Here is a 23,898-nt window from a genome sequence, read left to right as displayed (position 1 = left end):
GGATGAGGGCTGTGATCTCGCCGTTGTGCAGCAGGGCTCTGATGTAATCGTTGGCAGGGATGAGGGCAGTTTCGGTGCTGTGATTGCTGCGGAAACCAAACTGGGACGGGTCCAGGATGTTGTTCTCCACTAGGTGGCGGGTCAGCTGTTTGTTGACAGTTTTCTCGATGACCTTCGCTGGGAACGGGAGCATGGAGATGGGCCGGAAGTTCTTGAGGTCCTTGGGGTCTGCTTTGGGCTTCTTGAGCAGGGCATTGATCTCCGCATGCTTCCAGCTCTCCACGAAGGTCGCGATCTCGAGGGAGATGTTGATGGCTTTGCAGAGGTGGGGTGCGATGGTGGTGCTGACTTTGTTGAAGATGTGGTGGGGCACGGGTCTGATGTGGAGCCGGAGTGGATGGTGCTGCTCATGGTTTTGATGGTGTCGTCGTCGTTGATGTAGGGCCAGGTGAGAAGGGGGTCGCCGTGGGTGGAGGCCGTAGGGTCAGAGGTGTTGGCTGTAGTGGAGGCCTGGTTCTCGAAGCTGTTGTGGATATCTGTGGTTTTGCAGTGGAAGAAGGAGGCCAGGGAGTCACAGGTCTTGCGAGGGTGGGATGTCGTTGGTCCTGGTACTGGGGTTAGAGAGTTCCTTCACAATGTTGAAGATCTCTTTGCTGTTGTGTGCTTTGTTGTCAAGGCGGTCCTTGAAGGAGGTCTTTATGGCAGCTCTGATGAGGTGATGATGTTGGCGCATGGCGTTCTTGTGGGCTGCTCGGTTCTCTGGTGTCTGTTCGTGAACCAGCCGGCAGTCTTGTTGGTGCGGCTGTGACAGTCAGGGTCTGTAGTCTCCCCGGGAATGGGGGTTCTACGTCCGTTACATTGAACTTCTTGCCTGGGGCCTGACCATGATGACAAGTCTTGCCCCGACTGTCGGCCCTTGACGTCGAAGGCTAGGCGAGAGCAGTCCAGTAAGCGCCTCGGGCTCCGGCAGTCGGCCACGCGCCGTTCGAGGTCCTGGTCCGGAAGGAGGTCGAGGGACTGGTCGCGGGGCCGGAGTCATCACAGCTCGGCGAGTCGACACCACTCGTCTGGCTCCAAGTCCTCAGGTAAGAAGCACAAGAAGTCGAAGAGGCTACATCGCTCTTCTGACTCCACCCGACGCTCGCTCGATGCGGCCGGGGGTTCGGGTGACACCGCCCACGCAGCTCTGCCGGAGACGCAGGCGTCGCGGCCTGCTCCATACACGCCGGTCCCTGGGCAGAATGCGACGCCGGAGTAGATCGAAGCCTTCCTTCGGGTTCCCCTGCGCCTTCAGGTCAAGCGGCCCTGACTTGGAGCCTAAGCGGGCCGGGTGCTTCGTTCCCGGCGCCGTCGGGTGCTTCGGCCCCTGCGCCGTCTGCGACTTCGGTCCCGGCACCGCAAGATACCGCTGGAACCGATTCCGGATCCGGGTCGCCGCTGGTCAACCGTATGATCCCGCCAGCGTCAGCCCCTAGGGTGTCATCCCTGGCGTCGTCCCCGTACGACGCTGACCCTGGTCCACCCCTCGGTCCGGATCCGGCATCGGAGCACCGTCGCTCGACGCCGCATTCGGGGCCGGCCAAAGAGGAATTCTTCGATGATCTGGGTTCATCCTTTACACCTGAATTTCAGGACATGGACGACGAGGGAGACTGGGGGTGGGGGGGTCTGAGGACCCTCTGGCACGTGAGTGCCAGTCATTTCAGGCCTGGACACAGGAACTAGGTGAAGCCAGTGGCCTGGATACCTCCCCAGACACTGGTTTTGTCTCCCCTCCTACCGTGGCTACGGAGGAGGGGGCTGCTTATAGTGTGGTGCTGACTAGGGCGGCCAAGGCCTTGGCTCTTGAGCTCCCCGTCGCAAAGGTGAGGTCTAACATCCTCACAGAGGTCCTTAAACCGCAGGTAAGCTCCCCAGCGCCTCTACTGCCGTTTAATGAGGCTCTCACAGACGTCCTTTTGGGCACCTGGTCCAGGCCCGCTACAGGTCGCCCTGTAGATTGGGAACGTCGTTAGGCGCCACCGCCCTGCTCCAGGCGACCCTAGTTTCTTGTCCACCCACCCCACCCCGAGAGCCTGGTTATCCAGGCCTCTACTTCCCAATCCGCATTCCCGACTGCACCACCAGATCGGGAATCCAAGAGGTATGAACAATTTGCAAAGAAGATGTTCTCCTTCCTTAGTTTGGGATTGCAGTCGGTCAACACTGCATGCCTCTTGGGCCGTTACACCCACTCTCTGTGGGATACGGTCATGGAAGTGCTGCCTGAGTGCCCGGAGGGAGCCTGGGTGAAGGTCGCTCAAACCCTCGCGGAGGGAAGAGACGCAGCACGGTATTCGATACGATGTGGACTGGATACCACGGACTTGCTGGGAAGAGCGATTTCCACGTCTGTGGCGGTTCGCCGCCACGCCTGGCTGAGGTTCGCCAACTTCTCGGCCGATGTCCAGAACACTGTTATGGACATGCCGTTCGATGGCAGCCACCTCTTCGGTGGCAAGGCGGATAGTGTGCTGGAACGCTTTAAGGACTCCAGGGCTACGGCCAAGTCCTTGGGCCTGTCGGCCCATGTCAGCAAACTTCTGCCCAGCGCTCCTTTGGTGGCCACAGTAGGGGCGCTCCCACACGTCCTGCCAGCCACGGGCCGCAGACTACCATTCAGTGCGGCGGCGGGCATGGTTACCGTTGCGGTTGTTACAGGGGACAACGGCGCGGCCAGTCCACATCCACCCCTGCAGCATCCACCTCACAACCTTCCTAATCCAAGCTTTCAGTGGGGGACAGGGTTCGCCATCACCTCCTCCACTGGTGCTCCATCACAGGTGGGTGCTGCAAATCGTCCGAAGGGGCTACTCCCTCCCCTTCGAGGCGACCCCTCCAGCCATGCCACCGCAGTACCACCGCATGTCGTGGGATCACTTGCAACTTCTGCAAGAGGAAGTTACGGCCCTCTTGGCCTAGGGGGCCATCGAGCGCGTTCCTGGTCCAGAAGTAGGGTGTGGTTGTTACTCCCACTACTTTCTGGTTCCCAAGAAGGGCAAAGGGATCTACGCCCTATCTTGGACCTACGGAACGTCAACGGCTTCCTCCGGAAGGAGAAGTTCAAGAAGCTGACTTTGTCTCAGGTCTTAGCTGCCCTAGACCCAGAAGACTGGATGGTATCGTTGGACTTGCAGGACGCATATTTTCACATCCCCGTCCTGCCGGCCCACCGGCGCTACCTGCGGTTCACGGTAGGCCACGAGCACTTTAAATTTACCGTGCTCCCCTTCGGCCTTACCAGCGTCCCTCGGGTGTTCACTAAAGTGATGGCGGTGGTCGCAGCTCATCTGCGCAGATTAGGGGTGTCAGTCTTCCCCTATCTCGACGACTGGTTGTTGAAGGCGGGCTCGCCCCAGACAGTCGTCAGCCACCTCCAGACTACGGCCGACCTCCTGCACCTGCTGGGGTTTTCCATCAATGTGCCAAAGTCGCACTTGTGTCCCTCTCAGAAGCTCCTCTTCATCGGAGCGGTTCTAGACTCGGCGCAGTTTCGTGTTTATCCTCCCGAACAGCGGGTTCAGGATATTCAGGCTCTGATTCCGCTCTTTCAGCCGTTATCCAGAGTCTCGGTCAGGTTGACGCAGCGGCTTCTGGGGCTGTTGGCCTCCTGCATCCTTCTGGTGCATCACGCCAGGTGGGAGATGCGGGCTGTCAGTGGGCCCAGCATCAGGGCAACTTGTCCGACCATGTCTTGATCTCGGAGGGCACTGCAAGACAGTTGCAGTGGTGGCTCATGGACCGCGATTGGGTCAGCGTCAGATCCCTCTCCCTACCCCAATCGGAGCACGTAGTTGTGACGGACGCGTCCTTCCAGGGCTGGGGGGGGAGGCCACATGGGAAAGGCGGAGATCAGAGGCCTTTGGTCTCCAGCGGAGTCCCGGCTCCATATCAACCTTCTGGAGCTACGGGCGATCCGGCTTGCACTGAAGGCATTCCTCCCCTCTGTCCGGGGGAGTGTAGTGCAGTTGTTCACGGACAACACCACCGCCATGTGGTACTCCAACAAACAGGGCAGGGTGGGGTCATGGACCCTATGCCAGGAACATCAGGGCGTGACCCTGGTGGTTCAACACCTAGCAGGTTCCCTGAACGCCAGGGTGGACGCCCTCAGCCGTCGGTGCATGATGGATCACGAATGGGTTCTGAACTCGGACGTGGCACAAGGTCTCTTTCAGCAGTGGGGAGAGCCTTGGTTAGATCTATTCGCCACAGAAGAGAACGCGCAATGTCATCAGTTCTGCGCGTTGGAATTTCCAAGGCGGCGCTCGCTCGGAGATGCTTTTCATCGTGAGTGGAGTTGCAGTCTGTTGTACGCCTTTCTGCCTGTACCACTTATGCCCAGAGTGCTGAAGAAAATCAGGCGCGACCGGGCCCAAGTCATCCTTGTGGCTCCGGACTGGGCACGAAGATACTGGTATCCTGAGCTTCTCAGCATGTCAGTGGATCCCCCGATTCGTCTTCCTCTTCAGGTGGACTTTCTGTCGAGCAGCAGGGGACGGTCCTCCACCCGAACCTGTCCAGCCTCCACCTCCATGCGTGGAGATTGAGCGGCTACAGTTGAGGCCATTTGACTTGCCTCCTGAAGTCTGTGATGTGAATCTGGCAGCCAGGCGTCCCTCCACAAAATCGGTATACGTCTGCAGGTGGAACAAATTTGTGGCATGGTGCACAGCAAAGGTTGTGGACCCACTCTCTGCCCCCCTTTCTGAGGTTCTCCTCTTTCTTCTTTCTCTTGCCCAGCAGGGCTCTTCTCTGGGCATTATCAAGGGCTACCTCTCTGCCATTTCTGCCTTCTTAAGGCTCCCCGATCAGCCCTCTTTGTTCAAGTCCCCAGTTGTAAATAGGTTCTTGAAGGGCATCACTCATATGTTCCCCCCCTGTTCCTTTCGTGATGCCTCAGTGGGACCTGAACCTTGTTCTGACTTACCCTTCGAGCCACTGCATAACTGTCCTCTTCGTCTCCTTACTCTTGAGACTGCTTTCCTGGTTGCCATCACCTCTGCCAGGAGAGTGAGTGAGCTCCAGGCTCTTTCTTCTAAACCTCCTTTCCTTTCTTTCCATCCTGACAAAGTTGTGTTGCGGGCGCGACCCTCTTTTCTACCCAAGGTAGTCACAGCCTTCCACATCGGGCAGTCCATCACCTTGCCCACCTTCTTTCCGCCTCCGCATCCCTCGAAAGAGGAAGAAAGGCTCCACCGTCTTCACCCAAAACGAGCGCTCTCATACTATCTGGATCGCACACGCCAGTTCCGGATGGATGACCAACTCTTTGTTGGTTACGTGGGCGCTAAGAAGGGACGGGCGGTGCACAAACGGACCATTTCCTGATGGGTCATCTTGTGCATTAAGGCTTGTTATTCTCTGGCTAAAAAGGAGCCTCCTGTGGGGCTGTGTGCCCATTCCACTCGGGCCACGGCGGCTACTACTGCCATGTGTCAGGGAGTCCCTTTGCAGGACATCTGTCAGGCAGCTACATGGGCCTCGCTGCACACGTTTGCTAGACACTACTGCCTGGACAGCCAAGTCCGGAGGGGTGCCTTTTTCGGCCGTTCCGTTCTCCAGGACTTTCTGGTGTGATCATTGGTTCGCAGACCCACCACCGGGGTTGGTATTGGTGGGGTATCTATTCTAAGGTAAGAAATCTAATACTAACCTGTTTCTTTCAGATGCACAAGTTACTCACCTTCGGTAACAATATATCTTTAAGAAACAGTAGTTAGTATTAGATTCCTTACTGCCCCACCCATCTTCCCCGTTCTGCGAACTGATATCTAGGGTTAAGGTCATCCCTTTGAGTGCCCTAGTTTCATGGCACCAGTGTTGGGTTTTTATCATGGCTCTGCGTTTCTGGCGCGGAAAAGCTGTGTATAAGAACTGACGTCAGCGTGCGAGGACGGCGTCTAAGTACTCCGACAGCGTCATCCTGGTGCCGATGACGGACGCGGAGCCGCAGACGACTCCTACCGACGCGCAGGAGTACTGCTACGCAAAATTTTCAGGATCCAGTCTGACGCCTGAGGATATTCTAAGGTAAGGAATCTAATACTAACTACTGTTTCTTACAGATATATTGTTACCTAAGGTAAGTAACTTGTGCATTAATTTCCCCAATGCCAAGATAGTGTTGACATACTGATGTTAGTTGGCGTTTACTTGCAATTTGATGAAGTCTTTCTCACTACCAAGCGAGCTGTGATTAATTTGTTGAGAACATGATTGGTATGATGTATTCACCGCATTCCACATGCTTGGGTGCAAATTAGATCAATATTTGAATGATTGGCAAGTCCGTGATCACAAGTGAGGGACTGGAAGAAGCGAATTTGGTCAGCTATAGGAAAAAAAAGACAGTAAAATTGTATACACAGGAAAACGTGATCAAAGGGACACCAGATGTATTTAAGTATAGGTTGAGGTGTAAAGGTGGAGAAACTGAAATGCCTGAGTTATTGTACCACAGGAGCGGCTGTAAAACAAAGTCTGCATAGAAGTGAAAAATTTTGGAAATGGAGAAAATGGTATGAAAACTAATAAGTTATATGGCCATTATGTTTTATATCGAAACACATACATCGGTGAAGTCTTATCCACTGTCATATTTACATGGGTGCACAACATCTAGCAGGGAAGGCAAATCTACTGTCATGCTCGTGCTCAGAATCAGTGCTGAGCAGGGGCGGCTCCTCTGCTAAGGCGGAAGAACGTCGCCTGACTGCTCTCAGAGTATGAAAACATAATAATAAAATGATAACCTTGATATGATCATTTTATTTTTCTTCGCTACGGGGGCTAGGTTCGGGTGGGGCGAGGCAGGTGTAGGGAGGAGGGGTTCATGCACACTTTAAGTGCGCATGACGGTTAGGCCGGCCATCTTGGCCCTGCCTATCAGTCATTGGCACCTTGCATGTTCCCCACCAGGCTGTAATCCACATCTTGGTGGGGAACATGTACAGGTTCGCTGTCCCATATCTGAGCGCCGAACCACTGCGCTCAGACCAATCACAGCGCTGCATTGCAACATTGTGATTTGCTTAGGGGAGCCTGTGTTCTTACAGGATTTGTCAGCAACAACAGTGGAGAGACGGAGGCGACCACGAGGAGATAAGTGTTTGTGTGGTTTCCCAAGTCATATGTTACTGTATGTATGTATTCAAAGCTAAACTGAATTACGCTTCACGAAGGTGTCATCTAACTGCTATTGTGGCATAGACTAAATGAACAAATATGGCTTCAGTCTTTCAAATGCCAGTCTTTTTGAAGGGGTAAAAACCTGTATCCACCTCGCTGATCACCAGCCCCGACTTGGAGTTTGAATACTGTTCCCAGCAAACCAATGTTGTCTCTATGCATAAGGCAAATTTAAAGCACGTAGCATTAAAGACAACCTTCATAAACATTGGAAATAACGATCCGCATCACCAATATAAAATCCACATTTATAAATATTCACATCTTAAGTTCATTCCAAAGTCTGTCAAATTTCCAAAGCAAGTCTGTTTTTATTCCAAAGTCCCTGTTTATCAGCCAAAATAGTTTTAACGGAGTCATCACAGAGCAGTCATAAAGTTGTTTTAAAGGGGTCTTAGCTCATGTGAAAATGGTCACATTTTTACTCATTAGCAGGTACAAGCATAGATCAAATGCCCAAGGCACACTTTGCAAAAAAGAAGCGAGCTTCATTACTCATTTAAGCTGTGTCCAACGAAACGCATGTGCTACATCCACCTAGCCATTTCTTTGTACATACCTTTACTAAATTTTTACTAAACGTTATTTCGGAGACATTCTGGGAAGAAAGGAGGTTCAAGTAGGACAGACAGTACTAAATCAACGGTTTGCTACTTCTCTGGCATCTAAACCTCCACCTTCTCAAACTGCTATAGAACCATTGCTCAGCACGGAAATGTAAATTAGCTTCATATTGCAAAAATAGGTTACTTAACTCGAAAAAGTTCACATTTTCTCTCCCACCTTCCTGTGGCAGAACGGTATTGCAAGAAGAAAACCAGGGCCTGTTTAAAACAGATTCACGGTTTACGAAAGGAAAAATTATCTAAAGATGGTGGTTATGCATTGTGGTCAGTATTGTCATAGAGCAATGTCTCCATCGACCTTCAAAGCCCTAAATAAAAGATTGTTTATTTGTACATTTTGAAGATAGTTCGAGACCCAACCACTGGATAGAGAAATAACACAGAGCAGGGTGATGCAGAAGAGTTTTAGCCTTCAAAACAATTATGAATTTAAGTGACGAGATACTTTTTTTTGTGCTGACTCTTCATCTTGGAACTAACTGCCAGATTCATCAAAGATCGTTTTGCGAGTCTTTAATAGCGATTCATAAGGAATCGCTATTACAGACTCGCAAAACGGGATTCATGTAGGAATCGCAAAATAAAATGTGATTCCTACACATTCCTTATTTGCGATTAGCAAATTGCTAATCGCAAATAAGGATGCGATTTCAAGGGTGCTAGGGGTGTCCAAAGGACACCCTGTAGCACCCCTGAAATGTAATCCACATTGGTGTTGCGCACACACATGTCCAAAGGACATGTGTGTGTGCAACATGCAACTTAGAAAAATGCATTTAAAAGCATTTTTCTAAGTTTTCGCTATTTACCACGAGGTTTGACCTCGTGGTAAATAGCGGCCCGAAATTGTGAATTCGCAATTTATAAATGGTTAATGAATTGTATTTAAGGAATCTCAAATGAGATTCCTTAAATGTAATTCCTCGCAATTTAGCGAAATCGCATTTACCGATTTTTGCATTTGGGATGATGAATCCCAAATGCAAAAATTGCGTTCGCAAAGGGCCAGATTCTCAGAATCTGGCCCTTTGCGAGCGCAATTCAGCTTCATGAATCTGGCTGTTAATCTCCTTCTCATTATCACACCTTCTCGCTGACTCCTCAGCACTGATAAAAAAAAAAGAACACACTGATTGGCCAAGAAGTGAACTAGTGAGTTCATGTATATGGGCAGGAAAGGTCCTACCGTACATGAAGTGCACGTGGGCCTGCAAAGTCTGAGTTAATCTGTGTCAATAGTTCCACCAGTAAGTTGTAAAATACCCACAAGTTTGACAAACAGCACATGAACTTAAGTAACAGAGCCAGCATAAAGGTAACTTTATCCTACTACTTGCCAGTGTAATGGTATCAAATGTATTCACCTCGTAAGGCTAAAACAAAGATTTAGCGTTGGGTTCAGAATGAGTTATAACTTTCAACCAACGCCAGTAGCGTGCATTTAATTCAATTATATCCTGCGTTGGGTCGTTGATGTCATTGGTGTTATTGGTGACCTATGAATGTCGGCTCAGTAAATAGGGTGGAATTATGGTATGTTTAGCTGCAGAGCATCAGTGATTTGTTAGAATTCATATTGTAGCCATGATGTCTGTTTGGTTAACATTTTAGGACATTTTCTCTGTTTTTATTACAGATGTGTTTTTCTCTTCTAAATAAAGAAGCAAAGCTTGCCTTTAAAAAGGTTTTTGGGGTTATTACAAATGTTGAGAATGTATGGGGAAGTTGTAACATACATACTGTAACAACTTCCCTATATCCATCAGGACTGCCCCAACCCTGCTCATATTCAGTTAAGATTTGAAGTTGCACATCTATAAAGAACACTTCATCCTGATGCAATAAGAGTCCACAAACCAGCTACCATCTTTTGTTTTTGTGCTCCACTGCCCATACAAACATCACATACATAAAAGCGAAGTGGTTTGTGAGATTGTGAGATTAATACTAGATGCATTGCTGGGGAATTTAATTCGGCTTTGGATCACTTGTCATCTCAGTAATTTGAGTCGAATGGGTATTCCTTGACAAATGACCTTTGGTGGCTCATCAACCTGTCATAAAATGGTTATACTTATTACTTAGGTCAACTCAGGTTCTCTATAGCTAGTAATTTAGAGAGTTCTTGTTTAAGACTCCTCTGTTGCAATCTACTATCTGCAATAAGAGTAAAGGCTCCTCATAATATTTAACAAAAAAGCAGAAAAGACTCCTTTCAAGTGGTTGAACATAGACCATGTTATCCCGAGTTACCACGTTGTACGTTATTAATATGATATGAACATATAAAGTAAAGTTAGTAGCAAAATCCTGTGCAAAGAATAAGAAAAATGCACATTATTTTTCTCTACAGACCCTTCTCAAATAATAGAAGTCAATATGCAAGCCGCACTCTCATAGCTTACAAAACAAACCTAAAGCTAGATATAATTTATCACAACAAGGCTCAGTAATATTTCTTCCCCAAAAAGATAGTTGCTTTGTGCAGTAGGATAGATTTTTAAAAAACTGTTGCCTTGCAGCTGGAGACAGCTAGAGAGACGTAGGACTGTGTAAGGCATGAAATTGTTCAATAGCAAGTTTATACTTTTTTGTAGTCCGTAAATCAAGTGTTACGTATTTCTGCTTAGAAATTTATCCAAATAATGACATTGGGCCCAGAAAAAAGTGGAAGAGTTTTTAAACAGATTATAAATTTCATAATTAGCAGCAGATGATATAGAATGTTTTGGAAAACCTACACAGCATGAGAAACATAACCTAAATAGTTTCATAAAATTCTGGATTTCCAGACTTATGTGCCTATAACTGCCCTGCCCAGCGGCAATCGCCCTCATCCAAAGAACTGCTTTTACTTTAACTAACCTAAGCCCCCTAATGATGGGTCAACCCAGACATGTATTGGGGGAAAAGAGCAACTTTTGGGATATAAAGAAATCCACCCGATGATAAATGAATAAAAAAAGTAAAGATTACATGATTTACTAACATGCCTACTTCTTTGTGATTAACCTGTTGTTAGAAATGGATGATTAATAGATGAACGTACCATTGTGTATAACTCGCTGTGCACCAGGAGACCCAGATCGAAATTGATTTGTGGTTTACTATTCGCCTAGGTGATCCCAAGCTTAAGGTATCATATCCTGCTTGCGCACCAAAACCACCAAACAGCGACCCAAACTTTGATGGTAAACAGTGTGCACTCACAAGCAACTCTTCCCAGGTCTGTGTAGTACACTTGAATGATCCTGTGGACGATCACAGGCACTCTGAGTAGTTTTCTGAAACGCACATTTTGTTAAATGAAGATTCTTTTTTGGCACTGGGCACCTCCAACTCTTCTGGATTATGTAGTGGGTGACTGCAACAGGTATTGGCGAAACAACCTTTGTTGCAGCAATAGTTTATTTTCAGTGTTAAACAGGAAAACCATAGGGGTCAGACGTGCAGCACAGCGGCGTTTGAAAGCAGAATAGGGAATACCTATGGAACTGGTGACACCTGAAGAACTTCACTACCTGACGAAAATTCACTATAAGGCGCAGTCGGTGGTATTTGGGGTGAACATGAAATAGATTATATACTGTTTGTTCAAAAAAATGTAACACTATATCCTGATCCCAACAAAATAAAGAGCCACTGCTATGTGACAAAGGAAGAGCTCCAGGAGCTATTTGAAAAAGAAAAATATGGTGAAGTCCAGATCACTCCATGGTTCAAGTTAATTGCTGAAAATTTTCTTTACCTGTGGTGGGACAATTTGCACAATTTGAATCCTTTTGAGGACCATGATATAACCGGCTGTAACAAGTGCTTTTCTTACCACAGAGATGTCGGAGTTAGTTGGAAGGCCCAGTGGCTGTCTATTTGCAACTCAACCTGTATCTGCATTGCCTGAATGGATTTACCGAAGTGGTAACCCGTTTGAATTGGTTAATGACATCTAACGTGTCAGAAAAAGAAAAGTATGTTTTAAGATATTGATTGAAATATACATTCTAAAGTCATGGCTATGAACTTTATGCTGGGAAGCAACAGAGGGCTAAAGCTTTTATAGTAGAAGTTCTAATTTCAACAGACCCATTCGCCATCTCCTGCAAATTGTATTTGGATAAGTGTCGGTGGCTGAAATTTAATTGGTTGTAGCCCCCACCATGCCAGAACACAGGATTGTATCTTTGGGAATTAATTGCACTGCAATTGTTAGTTTTATATCCTACTGATTGGTGTCTAAACTATTAAACAAAGTAAATCACTCAAAAAAAAATGTTTTTGGTACTCATGCGTTGCTTCTTTTGTCATCTGAGCAGGTATTTTCTTCTCTTTCAGTTGGATGGCATGGAGCCTTCAGCACATCTTCAGAGTGCCGACGAGGAAGTTGTTTCTGCTGCCTGCCGACTTGTGTGCGAATGGGCCCAGAAAGTTTTAAGCCAACAGTTTGATTCTGTTTTGGAATTAGGCCGATACCTTGTGAAAAGCCATTACATTGGTACAAAATCGATGGCAGCACTTACGGTGATGTCTGGGGTTTCAGGAGGTAATCCTTCGTTATTAGTCAGCTAAGCTACCGCTGGTGTATATGCCATTTCCTATATGTTATTCATGTTTCTTTCTACAATTAAACAGTTGTTTGTGTTTAAAACAAAAAAAGTTAGTGTTACTTTGAAAGAAACAATTTGATGAGCCCTGACCCTATGTGTAATGTTTATTAAGTAAGCTGTGTTATTTTTCCCTAATCATGTGCACATACGCTTGACAAGAAACGCACTTCAGTGTCAAGGCAGGTGTCCCAAGGCTCTTTTCATTTCATTCTGTATACCTTTTATATATCTTTTAGTCATCCTTGCGCTTCTAAATTCTGTTTTCTGGTTACTTGCTGTTTTTGGCTAATACTTGACTTGTACAACGTCTCATCTGTGGGCATGAAATATCAGACCTAACTGTAGAAATCTCGAGGATGGTAGATCCCACTGGCATTTACTCTCCTGGTAGTATCTTAAGCTTAAATGACATGTGTTATAGAACTTTCCAAATAGTTTAATAAAAAAGACAATTTGCGCCCCTTTTAGATTACATGCGGCATTAACCCTACTTCCCTGCCCTAACAGAGCCGCCTTATTCCCTGTATGTGTCCAGAAGAATCACTCACTAGTGGCAAACATGAGTACAGGCTTTCTTGAATGATTTGCAACAGCTCAGTAATTGCTGACTCAGTCGTTTTGCATCCCTAATGTCCGAACATGAATTCAAGTTCTCTTTGGTTCTGTTTTGGAGGGTGTTGCTATTCATTTGCTTCAGAAACAGTCCTACAGACACAGACGTCACATCTCAGGCTGTTTTCAGATTAGCTGCTTTCTGAAGAAGGATTGAAACTCCACAAACTTTTAACAGCCAAATTGTCCAGTGCGCTTTCCAAGTCCAAACATGATCGCCAATTTTAACAGGTTTGTTCTGCTTTGTGCCACAAAGAGAATTTGAGGAAGTTGACCAGCAGTGATCTAGGTCTGGTGCTCACTTCACATGACGTAAATGGATAATTGCATGCATTACTTTATTACAGTACTAGCTTACCCGTCGCGCGTTACTGCAATCTAAGAAGAAAGGAAATTTAAGGAAACTTGTTATGATAACATTCAATTTACATTGTGTCATTTTTATTGAAACTTATTCATTTTAATATGGAAAACATTTTAAACTGTTGTTTTAATTCTGCTTATTTATTCGAGTGCTTGTGGATTCACAGTATTGTTTGTTTTTCCGTCTGTTGCGTACACAAATAAATCAGAAGGTTTTCCGACGCGTGAGCTGGCCACATACAGTTGTCCATGTGAGAAGCACGAATTCTCCAAATCTAGTTCACACACTTGCAGCGATTGTCCTTGTGCTTTGTTGATGGTCATTGCAAAAGCGAGTCGCACCGTAAACTGTAAACGTTCATTATTGGAAAGATTATGAGGGCCCTGGGGTGCCGGGGGGCCGATATTCAACACATTTTTTTTTCTTTTTTTTTTTGCCAGAAACCTTTGCGGGAGATTACTCAACAACTCAACAACTTCCCAAAGTTTCATGCCGATAGGTTGAATGGTGTAGAATTGCATAAAGGACAAACAGACATACTTTCATTTTTATATATATAGATCGTACCGCTGAGTCCTATAACACTAAGAGCCCATCTCTGCATTGCGTCTTTCCTTAGATGCATCAGACGGAAAGTACATCTACCTAACAGCACTAGCCTAGGCTGAGAATTGGTTATGCCGACTGTGATCTTTTCTCTTGTAGTTGGTTGCTAATGAAAAGGTGACAAATTCTATTGCAGAGGATTCAGCAGTGTGCACAGCCCATTCTGGGCAAGATTCCCAAGTTACTGAGTTTAATCTGATCTTTTGGCTTATTGATCTGTATATAGTGTTATGTACATTAGTAGGGAAGGCCACCCTGGGTACCACTAGAACATATACTCTATGAAATTGTCACAGTATTACCTAACCCCTGGGTTGAGGGACAGTGCACTTACGAGTTTATCAAATGTTGGATTGTTGTAGCAGTTTGTGTTGGAGGCATTTGGGATGCATTGGAAGCATTTTCCTATATCACTCAGTTCTCTCAGTGTAATTGTCAATTGTGCTCAAGTCCTAGTCAACTCCTAATCTACACCCATAGTATTCAGTTGTAGATTGATGCGTCGTGCTTTGATTAAACAACAGATATCATCTGCATCTTAATACATTTTTACGAGCCACACTGATTACCCAGCTCCCAGGCTAAACTCCTATTTCTCGCTTGGCTTCCTGCACGGTACCATCTTTTTTGCCTGTTTCATGCTTGCTGTCTCGGCTTCTTGTGCCTTGAGCTTTAAAGAAATAAAATCAATATTGCTTGGCATAGTTACTATTATCCGTCTTGATTCACTACTTTTCAGTTTCTCACAACATCCTTGAGCTTTCATATCTAGTAAGGAGCCATGCCATGCCACTGGCGTCGTCCGCTCCGAGATGACTTCGCGGAGGGTACTTAGGCGCCACCCATGCGTGCTGACGTCAGTTCTTTATTTTTCTGCTCCAGAAAGCGCAGATCCGGATTGAGCACATACCTTAGTCACTTTTTGACTACTTTTTTGAGACTTTTGTCTCCCCTCTTTGCTCCTGGTGCACGTTGGGATGCCCGGCTTCAAGTCTTGCGGGTCATGCCGCCAGAACAAGTCGGTGGTGGACCCTCACGATGTGTGCCTCTACTGCCTGGAGACCGACCACGACTCCCGGGACTCACAAGACTGTCGTGCCATAGCCCCAAGGCCTTGCAGGAGCGGGTCCGGAAATTGCTGGAGGTCCGGAATTTCTCTCACCGCCGCTCCAGGTCTAGGGGCCGTTCCCGGGATCGCTTGCGGGACCGGAGCAGTCGCTCCTAGGGCTCCAAGTCTTTGCCTTCGGATTCCGATAAGCAACGCCATAAAAAGAAGCTGAAGAAGCGTGTTCGCTCTCCGAAGACTGCCCTTCGCTCCCCGGAGGCGGACAAGGGGGACCGGGGCTCCGCCCCTGCGGCTCTTCTGGAGCCAGGGAGTCCTGCGGTCTACCCACTATACCCGGGTCCGTCTGCGACTCCCGAACAGATGCAAGAGTTTCTTGCTGCCATGGTCTGCCTTTTTAGGCCCCGGGCTCCAACGGTGCGCCTTCGGGCCCGCGGTCCCGTGTCCTGATCCTGCTGGCCCGGCGGCTCTGCCACCAGCTCCAGCGCCACAGGATCTTACGCCGCTGGCTCCGGCAACACGAGGTGCAGCGCCACCAGCACCGCCCTCATATCCACCCCCGGCTCCGCACTGGGTGCCATTTATCCCACCTGGCCCCGCTTCCCGGACCGTTTTGTTCCGGCCTAGGACCCAAATTGGGATGCGGCTCCGGCCCGGCCGTTTTTCATCGCCGTTCCCGACGCCATTCGACCCTTTTCTGGCTTCAGCTCTACCCCCGCAACTGGCCCCGCCATCGCGACCGGCTTCCTCCACGCCGGAGGTTGACAACGACTGGGAAGGGTCCCAGGACGCCCCTTGCCCGCAATGTGACTCCGAGCAAGATTGGGTGGACGACCTGGAAGACGCGGGCAAACTTGTTTCTTCTGACCCGGGGTTTGGCTCTCCCCACCTACTATGGAGGAGGGTGCTGCGTCTGGCTGTGGAGGCTCTTAATCTCGGCCTCCCTACGGTAGACCTCAAGACCAACCTCCTTACGGAGGTTCTCCAGACGGCATCTGCATCGTCGGAGCCACTGCTCCCGTTCAATGAGGCCGTTAACGAGGTCCTTTTGGGCACTTGGTTGCGGCCGACCAAGGGGCACCAGTGGATAAAAACGTCTCCATCGCCCAGGTCCTGGTAATCCCGCTTTCCTGACCACTCACCCTACGCCGGAGAGCCTGGTCATTCAGGCCTTGACGTCGCAGAGGGCCTTTCCCACGGCTCTGCCAGATAAGGACCCTAAACAGCTGGACCAGTTTGGCAAGAGGTTGTTTCTCCTCGGCCAGCTTAGGGCTGCGGTCGGTTAACACTGCCTGCTTGTTGGGTCATTACTCCCAAGCCATGTGGGATTCTGTGGCTCAGGTCTTGCCTCCATGTTCTGAGGAGGTCCAGGCTGTCCTTTCCCAAGCGATTACTGAATGTAAGGATGTGGCTAAGTTTTCCATCAGGTGTGGTTTGGACACCGCTGATTCGTTGGGCAGGGCAATTTCTACGACTGTGGCGTTGCGGCGCCACGCCTGGTTGCGTTCAACTGGATTCTCGCCCGATGTCCAGGGCTCGCTCATGGACATTCCCTTCGATGACTCCCGCCTCTTTGGCGATAAGGCAGACAGTGCATTGGAGCGCTTAAAGGACTCATGGGCCACGGCCAAGTCCTTGGGTCTTTCTACAAAGAACCCTGCCACTCCTGGGTTTCGTTCCTTTCATGGCCAGGGCCGGGGAACCCAGGCGCGCTCCGCCGGCTAGCCTGTGCAGAACCAGCCTCGCCGTGGCTTCCGCAGGTGCAGGTCTGGAAACCAGCGTGCGGGTCAGTCCACCTCTACCCCACTGCTTCCGCCTCTAAGCCGTCCTAATCCGAGTTTCAGGGAGCACCCCACGCCGGTGGGCGGCAGGGTCCACCCCCACCTCCACCACAAGCGAGAAATTACATCGGATAAATGGGTGCTGCAGATAATCTGCCAGGGTTACTCCCTTCCCTTTCAGTCCTCCCCTCCAGTCTTGCTACCTCAGTGCCACCGCTTGTCGGGGGATTATTTGTCTCTTCTCCGTCAGGAAGTCACAGCCCTCCTGGTCAAGGGGGCCATCGAACGCGTTCCCGGTCCGGAAGTAGGGAGTGGTTGTTATTCCCACTACTTTCTGGTCCCCAAGAAGGACAAGGGGGGCCTGTGCCGCATCTTGGACCTGCAGGACGTCAATCGCTTCCTCTGGAAGGAGAAGTTCAAGATGCTGACTCTGGTCCTGGCTGCCCTGGACCCCGGAGACTGGATGGTAGCATTGGACTTGAAGGACGCTTATTTTCACATTCCTGTCCTGCCGGCCCACCGGCGCTAACTGCGGTTCACAGTAGTACAGGAGCATTTTCAGTTTGCCGTGCTCCCCTTCGATCTCACCAGTGCCCCTCGGGTGTTCACGAAGTTGATGGCGGTGATCGCGGCTCATCTGCGCAGGTCAGGGTTGTCAGTCTTCCCCTACCTCGACAACTGGCTGTTGAAGGTGGGCTCGCCCCAGCAGTCGTCAGCCACCGCCAGACTACGGCATTTGCTGGGGTTCTTTGTCAACATGCCAAAGTAGCACCTGAGTCCCTCTCAGAAGCTCCCCTTCATCGGAGCGGTTCTGGATTCAACGCTGTTTCGGGTTTATCCTCCCGAGCAGCGAGTCCGGGATATTCAGGCTATGATTCCGCTCTTTCAACCTCTCTTTCAACCTCTATCCCAGGTTTAGGTCAGAATGACCCTCCGGCTTCTGGACCTGATGGCCTCCTGCATCCTGCTGGTGCCACATGCCAGATGGCATGTGCGCGCACTGCAGTGGGACCTGAAGTTCCAGTGGGCATCATGGCGGCCTGTCCAATTTTGTCCAGGTCTCGGTGGGCACTGCTCACCAATTGCAGTGGTGGCTCACAAATCGCGACTGGGTCAATGGCAGATCCCCCTCCCTTCCCCAATCGGAGCACACAGTGGTGATGGACGCGTCCCTCCTGAGGTGGGGAGGCCCCTTGGGAGAGCGGGGATAGAGGCCTCTGGTCTCCGGCGAAGTCCCGGCTCCATATCAACCTCCTGGAGCTGCGGGCGATCCGACTTACACTGAAGGCATTCCTTCAGTCTGTCCGAGAAAGTGTAGTGCAGGTGTTCACGGACAACGCCACCACCATGTGGTATTGCAACAAGCAGGGCGGGGTGGGGTCCTGGACCCTTTGACAAGAGGCTCTACGCCTCTGGACATGGCTGGAATATCAAGGCATCACCTTGGTGGTTCAACACCTGGCAGATTCTCTGAATGCCAGGCAGACGAACTCAGCCGCCGGTGCATGATGGATCACGAATGGCGTCTGCAGTTGGACGTGGCGCAAGGTCTCTTTCTGCACCCCAAAGAGAACGCGCAATGTCATCAGTTCTGTGTGTTGGAATTTCCAAGGTGGCACTCGCTCTGAGACTCTTTTCGTCGCGAGTGGAGTTGCGTTCTGTTGTACGCCTTTCCGCCTATTCCACTTCTGCCCAGATTGCTGAAGAAGATCAGGTGTGACCGGGCTCAAGTCATTCTTGTGACTCCGGACTGAGCTCAAAGAGTATGGTATCCCGAGCAACTCAGTATGAGCATCGATCCCCCGATCCGTCTGCCTCTTCGGGAGGATCTTCTGTCCCAGCCTCCACCTCACCTCCATGCATGAAGATTGAGCTGCGACAGTTGACACCTTTCTATCTTCCTCCCGAAGTCTGAAATGTCATTCTGGCAGCCAGGCGTCCCTCCACCAAAACGGTATACACAGGTTTGTGACATGGTGCACCGCAAAGCCTGTGGATCCCCTTTCAGCCCCTCTTTCTGAGGTCTTCTGTTCCTTCTATCTTTGGCACAGCAGGGCTCTGCTCTGGGCACTATCAAAGGTTATCTTTCGGCCATTTTCGCCTTTCTACGGCTTCCAGATCAGCCTTCTCTTTTGAAGTCCCCGGTTGTTAACCGTTTCCTCAAAGGCATTACACACATACGTTTCCTCCCATGCCTTTCATAATACCCCAGTGGGACTTGAATCTTGTTTTGACTTTTTTGGTTTGTGCTCGCTTTGTGCCCCTACATAACTGTCCCTTACGTCTTCTCACTTTAAAGACGATTTTCCTGGCAGCTATCACCTCTGCCAGAAGAGTGAGTGAGCTCCAGGCTCTTTTTTCCGAACCTCCTTTCCTATCAATTCATCCGGACAAAGTGGTTTTAAGGACCCGTCCTTTTTTTTGCCAAAGGTCATCCGGCCCTTCCACATCGGGCAGACCATCACTTTGCCCACCTTCTTTCCGCCTCCGCATCCTTCCAGGGAAGAGGAGAGGCTCCACCGTCTGAACTTAAAACGTGCGCTCGGATTCTATCTGCAGCGTATACAGCAGTTCCGGGTGGATGATCAGCTCTTTGTTGGCTACGTGGGCGCCCAAAAATGTCGGGCCGTTCACAAACGGACCATCTCCCAGTGGGTCGTTCTGTGCATCGAAGCATGTTACACCTTGGCAAAGAAGGAGCCTCCCGTGGGGCTGTGTGCCCATTCAACCAGGGCAACTGCAGCCTCTACTGCCTTGGGACGCGGCGTTCCCTTGCAGGACATTTGTCAGGCAGCTACGGGGCCTCGCTGCACATGTTTACCAAGCACTACTGCCGTCACAGTCCGGTCCGGAGAGACGGCTTCTTTGGTATTTCTGTGCTCCCTGACTTTCTGGTGTAATCTTGTTCGCAGACCCACCACCCGGTTAGGTATTGCTGGGGTAGCTATTCTAAGGTAAGGAATCTATCACTAATGTGTCTCTTTCAGATGCACAAGTTACTACTTGTGTAACGATATATCTGTAAGAGACATTAGTTAGTGATAGATTCCTTACCGCCCCACCCGTCCTCCCAGTTCTGCGACCTAATTACTAGGGTTAAGGTCATCCTCTTTTAGGGCCCTAGTTTTCTGCACAAATGGTCAGTATCTTGCATGGCTTTGCGTTTCTGGCGCGGATAGTCATTTACAGAACTGATATCAGAGCGCATGGGTGGCGCCTAAGTACCTTCCGTGACGTCATCTCGGCGTTGATGACGCCAGTGACGAACGCAGAGCCGCAGGACGCCACCTACCAACGGCCAGGGGTACTGTTAAGCAAAAACTTTCCAGATCCAGTCTGACGCCTGGGGATATTCTGAGGTAAGGAATCTATCACTAACTAATGTCTCTTGCAGATATATAATTACACAAGTGGTAACTTGTGCTTTAAGAACTGGAATGATGTTCCATTTTGTTTGATGGTTGACATTTCAACTTTATTTGGAATAACAGCCTATTAAATATTTTTAACGAGATACCCATAAAGAGACTATAATATTAGCAGTTACACATTCAAATTTGATCAAATAAACTTATTAGATTATCCCAAAAAATAACACACAAAAATTAAACATCTGCGATGCACTTTCTGATTCTTCTGTAAAGCCATGATGTTTTAGTACTTTCCAGTGTGTTGAGTGCTTTGTTTTATTCTCTAGAACTCAAGAGAGATAACATTAAAAAAATCATTTAATCCATTATAGTGCAGCACTCAATACAATATATTGTAACCTTGGCAAAGGTTTGTGTATTACTAAGCCAAACCTAAGATTAGCACCACCATAGAATGATCACCCTCTGCAGTTTAAATTGTCTGGTATGAGACTGGGCACCCGAATCCTCTACAAAAGGATAATCTGTAGATGGTTTAGTGGCAGTAAATTCCTCGAGGTGAGGCCAGAGGGCTTTAACAATTTGCGATCCATCTTAGGTCAGTAATATGCCATCTTGGTGAACTTAAGGCAGCACAATCTTCTTTCACCTTTCATTTATATAATTGTATCCATTTTTATTATTCTGGAAACTATTTAAACCACTATTCACACAGAAAAGGAGGGGTGAGGGTAATGGACTCCCCTACTCCGGACCCCCAAGAAACACTTTAATACACCAAAAGGAGTAGGGATTGGTAAAAATATCTCTATATGTGGTGGCACGTGCTGTGTGTCCTAATACTGCCCTCACTCACACAGTTGTGTGACGTGCTTCTTCATACGGACGCTTCAAAACACCCCCGTGCAGCCAACGCCTAGGGTGGAACTGTAGGGTAGGGGAAGACAAAACACAACACATAAGAGAAACAATTAATGTCTAAAGTGACTGGGATCACCAGAAGTGAAAGTGCAGTATAAGTTAAAACTAGCTCGGAAGTATCGCTGTGCATACAATTTATTCCTGGACCCTCCAGCCAGGATTAACCCTTTCCATGCTCATGACGAGCTCAGCTCGTCATGAGGCACAGTGGAGCTGTGCTGATGACGAGCTGAGCTCGTCATGAAATAAGGTAAATCTGAATTCTTCAGCACCGGAGGGGAAAATGTGCAGCAGCGATGTGGTTAAAAACGTGTTTTGTCTATCCCTACCCTAGTGCTCCTCCCCAGGTGCTGGCTGCGCGGGGGCATTTTGAAGCGGCCCTATGATGAAGCATGTCACACAACTGTGTGAATGTGGGCAGTATTAGGACACACAGCACATGTCACCACATAGAGATATTTTACCACTCCCTACTCCTGGAATTAAACCATTACATTGGTGAAGCTCGTCATCCGCAATGTAGAGAAACTCTTACGCTTTCACTTTTCTTTTCAGTTTTGTTTATTCACTACCATTAAAACAATACATTTCGTGTCTACTGCAGTAGTAGAAAGCATGTTCCAAGACATCACATTTCCCACCAATGCAACATTACCAAACTTCCTCAACTCGGTAATACTCCCACCAGTTGCCCCAGATTGTGTTGTGTAGTTCCTATATAGGATCTGCACGTTTAGACAACATACACTGCAGGATTGGTGTCAGACTAATTCTAAACACCCCCACCGGGTATCTTGGCCTGTGTACCAACTAGCTCACAGTGGCGATAGAAACTCCTCCTCTTACCAAGGAGAGAATAGTTCTTGCCAGCTTTCGAACTTGACAACCCTGATCCCTCAGGACCGTGGAAACTGTGTACTACTTTTCGCTCAGTCACTCGTGCTCACTTAGTCTCAGAGTGTTACACAGAATAAACAGAAGGGATGGTTCGAGGCATGTGGGCTGCTGAATTCATATTGTAGCATAGATCGCCGCCTAGTGTTGGGTCCGGATGTTTGCACTTTGTTGTCCTGGAAGAGTCTTCGAAGTATCACAAGATAGGTAAGTCCTCCCCTGGACTACAGTGCGCATGGGCATCTTCTCCATGTTCAGATTGTTTTTTTCCGCCATTGGGTTCGGATGCTATTCCTCAACTCCAACTTCGGAACCGAAACTTTTTTGAACTTTCTAAGGCCAAAAGGCCTTCTTCCTTGACGGTATTGTTCTCGTTCGGTAAGCCTCTATTCGATAACACTTTCCATCTCGATCCGGTCGTCGACGCGAGCCGTTGGGCCTTTTCGGTGCCATATGAGCCTGCTGCTGATGGAAAGGACCCAGTTTAAAAGGTGCCCACAATGTCACTCCAAGTTCCCACATACTGATAAACATACAGTATGCAACAAGTGCCTCTCTCCCGAGCACAATGAGGAAAACTGTCCAGCTTGTGCTCACTTCCGGTCGAAGAAGACTATCCGGAACCGAAGGGCTGCTAGACAAGAGATGCAGCGGCAGGCACCGGAATCGGAGAACATTTTCGAAGACTAACATGACCTCCCAGAAGCGGCGGACTCAGACCTAGAAATCGTCACCATAGAGGACCAGTCGGACTTAGATGACCAGATCACACCGGGGAAAACCGTGAGTACCAAGCCCCCTACCCCGCTTCCATCTCAAGGCAAGGCTCCGGTCGAAGCATCGCCCAAAGGCCTTAGCCGAGATTGACAAACTCCTTCAGAGACCCCGCCTTACGGCTCGGCTCCGAAGACCAAAACCAAGCCTTCTGATACCCTGGGAACGAGCTACACTCTTCCCAAAAAGGCAGCCAAACCGAAAAAGGATGTTGAGCCGAAGAAAATCGACGAGAAGTGTGGCTCAATGAGTGGAGAAGTGTGGCTTAATGATTAGAGCGGCAGACCCTGATGCAGAGATCTAGCCCGGGACCAGGGTTCAATTCCCCGCCTCGGCGGGTCTTGGGCTCAAAATTCCACGGACCTGATAATTCTCACCTCGGTGCCTATTCCAATCATGGAGTCCCACTCTGCAACTCTGGGCAATAGCTTGCTTAATCTCCACAACGGCCCCCACAACGCTAAGGATGCCTGGCCTCCACCTTGGGGGTTCCAAGGAGTGGATGCCTCACAGGGAAAAGCCAGGATGGGTTCCACAGCGGTATTCGTACAAGTGCCTTGAGACCCTTGCGGGTCTCAAGGTGCTTGTATCAATTATCAATTTACATACAAAAAAGAGCGTCAAAACAAATAGGGTTGTTGATCCCCAAAGAATAGTCGACCCGAAAAAGGCAGTCGACCCAAAAAACAGGTCACACTAAAATTCCTGTCGACCCGAAGAAGGCAGCTGAGTCGACGAAAAAAACGGTCGATCCAAAGGTTATCGAACCGAAAACACCACTCGTCCCGAAAAAAGGTATCGAACCGAAAACACCAGTCGTCCCGAAAAAAGGTATCGAACCGAAAACACCAGTCGATCCGAAAAAGGTGATCGAGCCGAAAAACACGGTCGATCCAAAAAAGGTCGTCGAACCAAAGAAGGTTGCCAAACCAAAAAAGGCAGTAAAGCCAACAAAACACGTAGAACAAAAGGGAGTCGCCGACTCTAAAAAGGTCACCGACCCGAAAACAGCAGTCGAGCCGAAAGAAGCTCCACAGCCGAAGGCCCTCGAG

General features: G+C 48.9%; 1 protein-coding gene across 4 annotated transcripts in view; it reads left to right on the top strand.

Moving 5' to 3' along the window:
• The window catches only part of RFX7 (regulatory factor X7), a 494,781-nt gene that overhangs the window by 354,756 nt on the left and 116,127 nt on the right, over nucleotides 1-23,898 (top strand). For all 4 annotated transcript variants that reach the window (XM_086958347.1, XM_086958345.1, XM_086958346.1 and 1 more), the window contains exon 7: nucleotides 12,189-12,396. In XM_086958347.1, coding sequence (XP_086814473.1) covers nucleotides 12,189-12,396 — 208 coding nt within the window. The remainder of the gene's footprint in view (nucleotides 1-12,188; nucleotides 12,397-23,898) is intronic.

This window comes from Lissotriton vulgaris, chromosome 2_1 (genome assembly GCF_964263255.1).
Source record: "Lissotriton vulgaris chromosome 2_1, aLisVul1.2, whole genome shotgun sequence".
Lineage (NCBI taxonomy): Eukaryota > Metazoa > Chordata > Amphibia > Caudata > Salamandridae > Lissotriton > Lissotriton vulgaris.
This window is presented reverse-complemented; position numbering and strand designations above follow the sequence as displayed.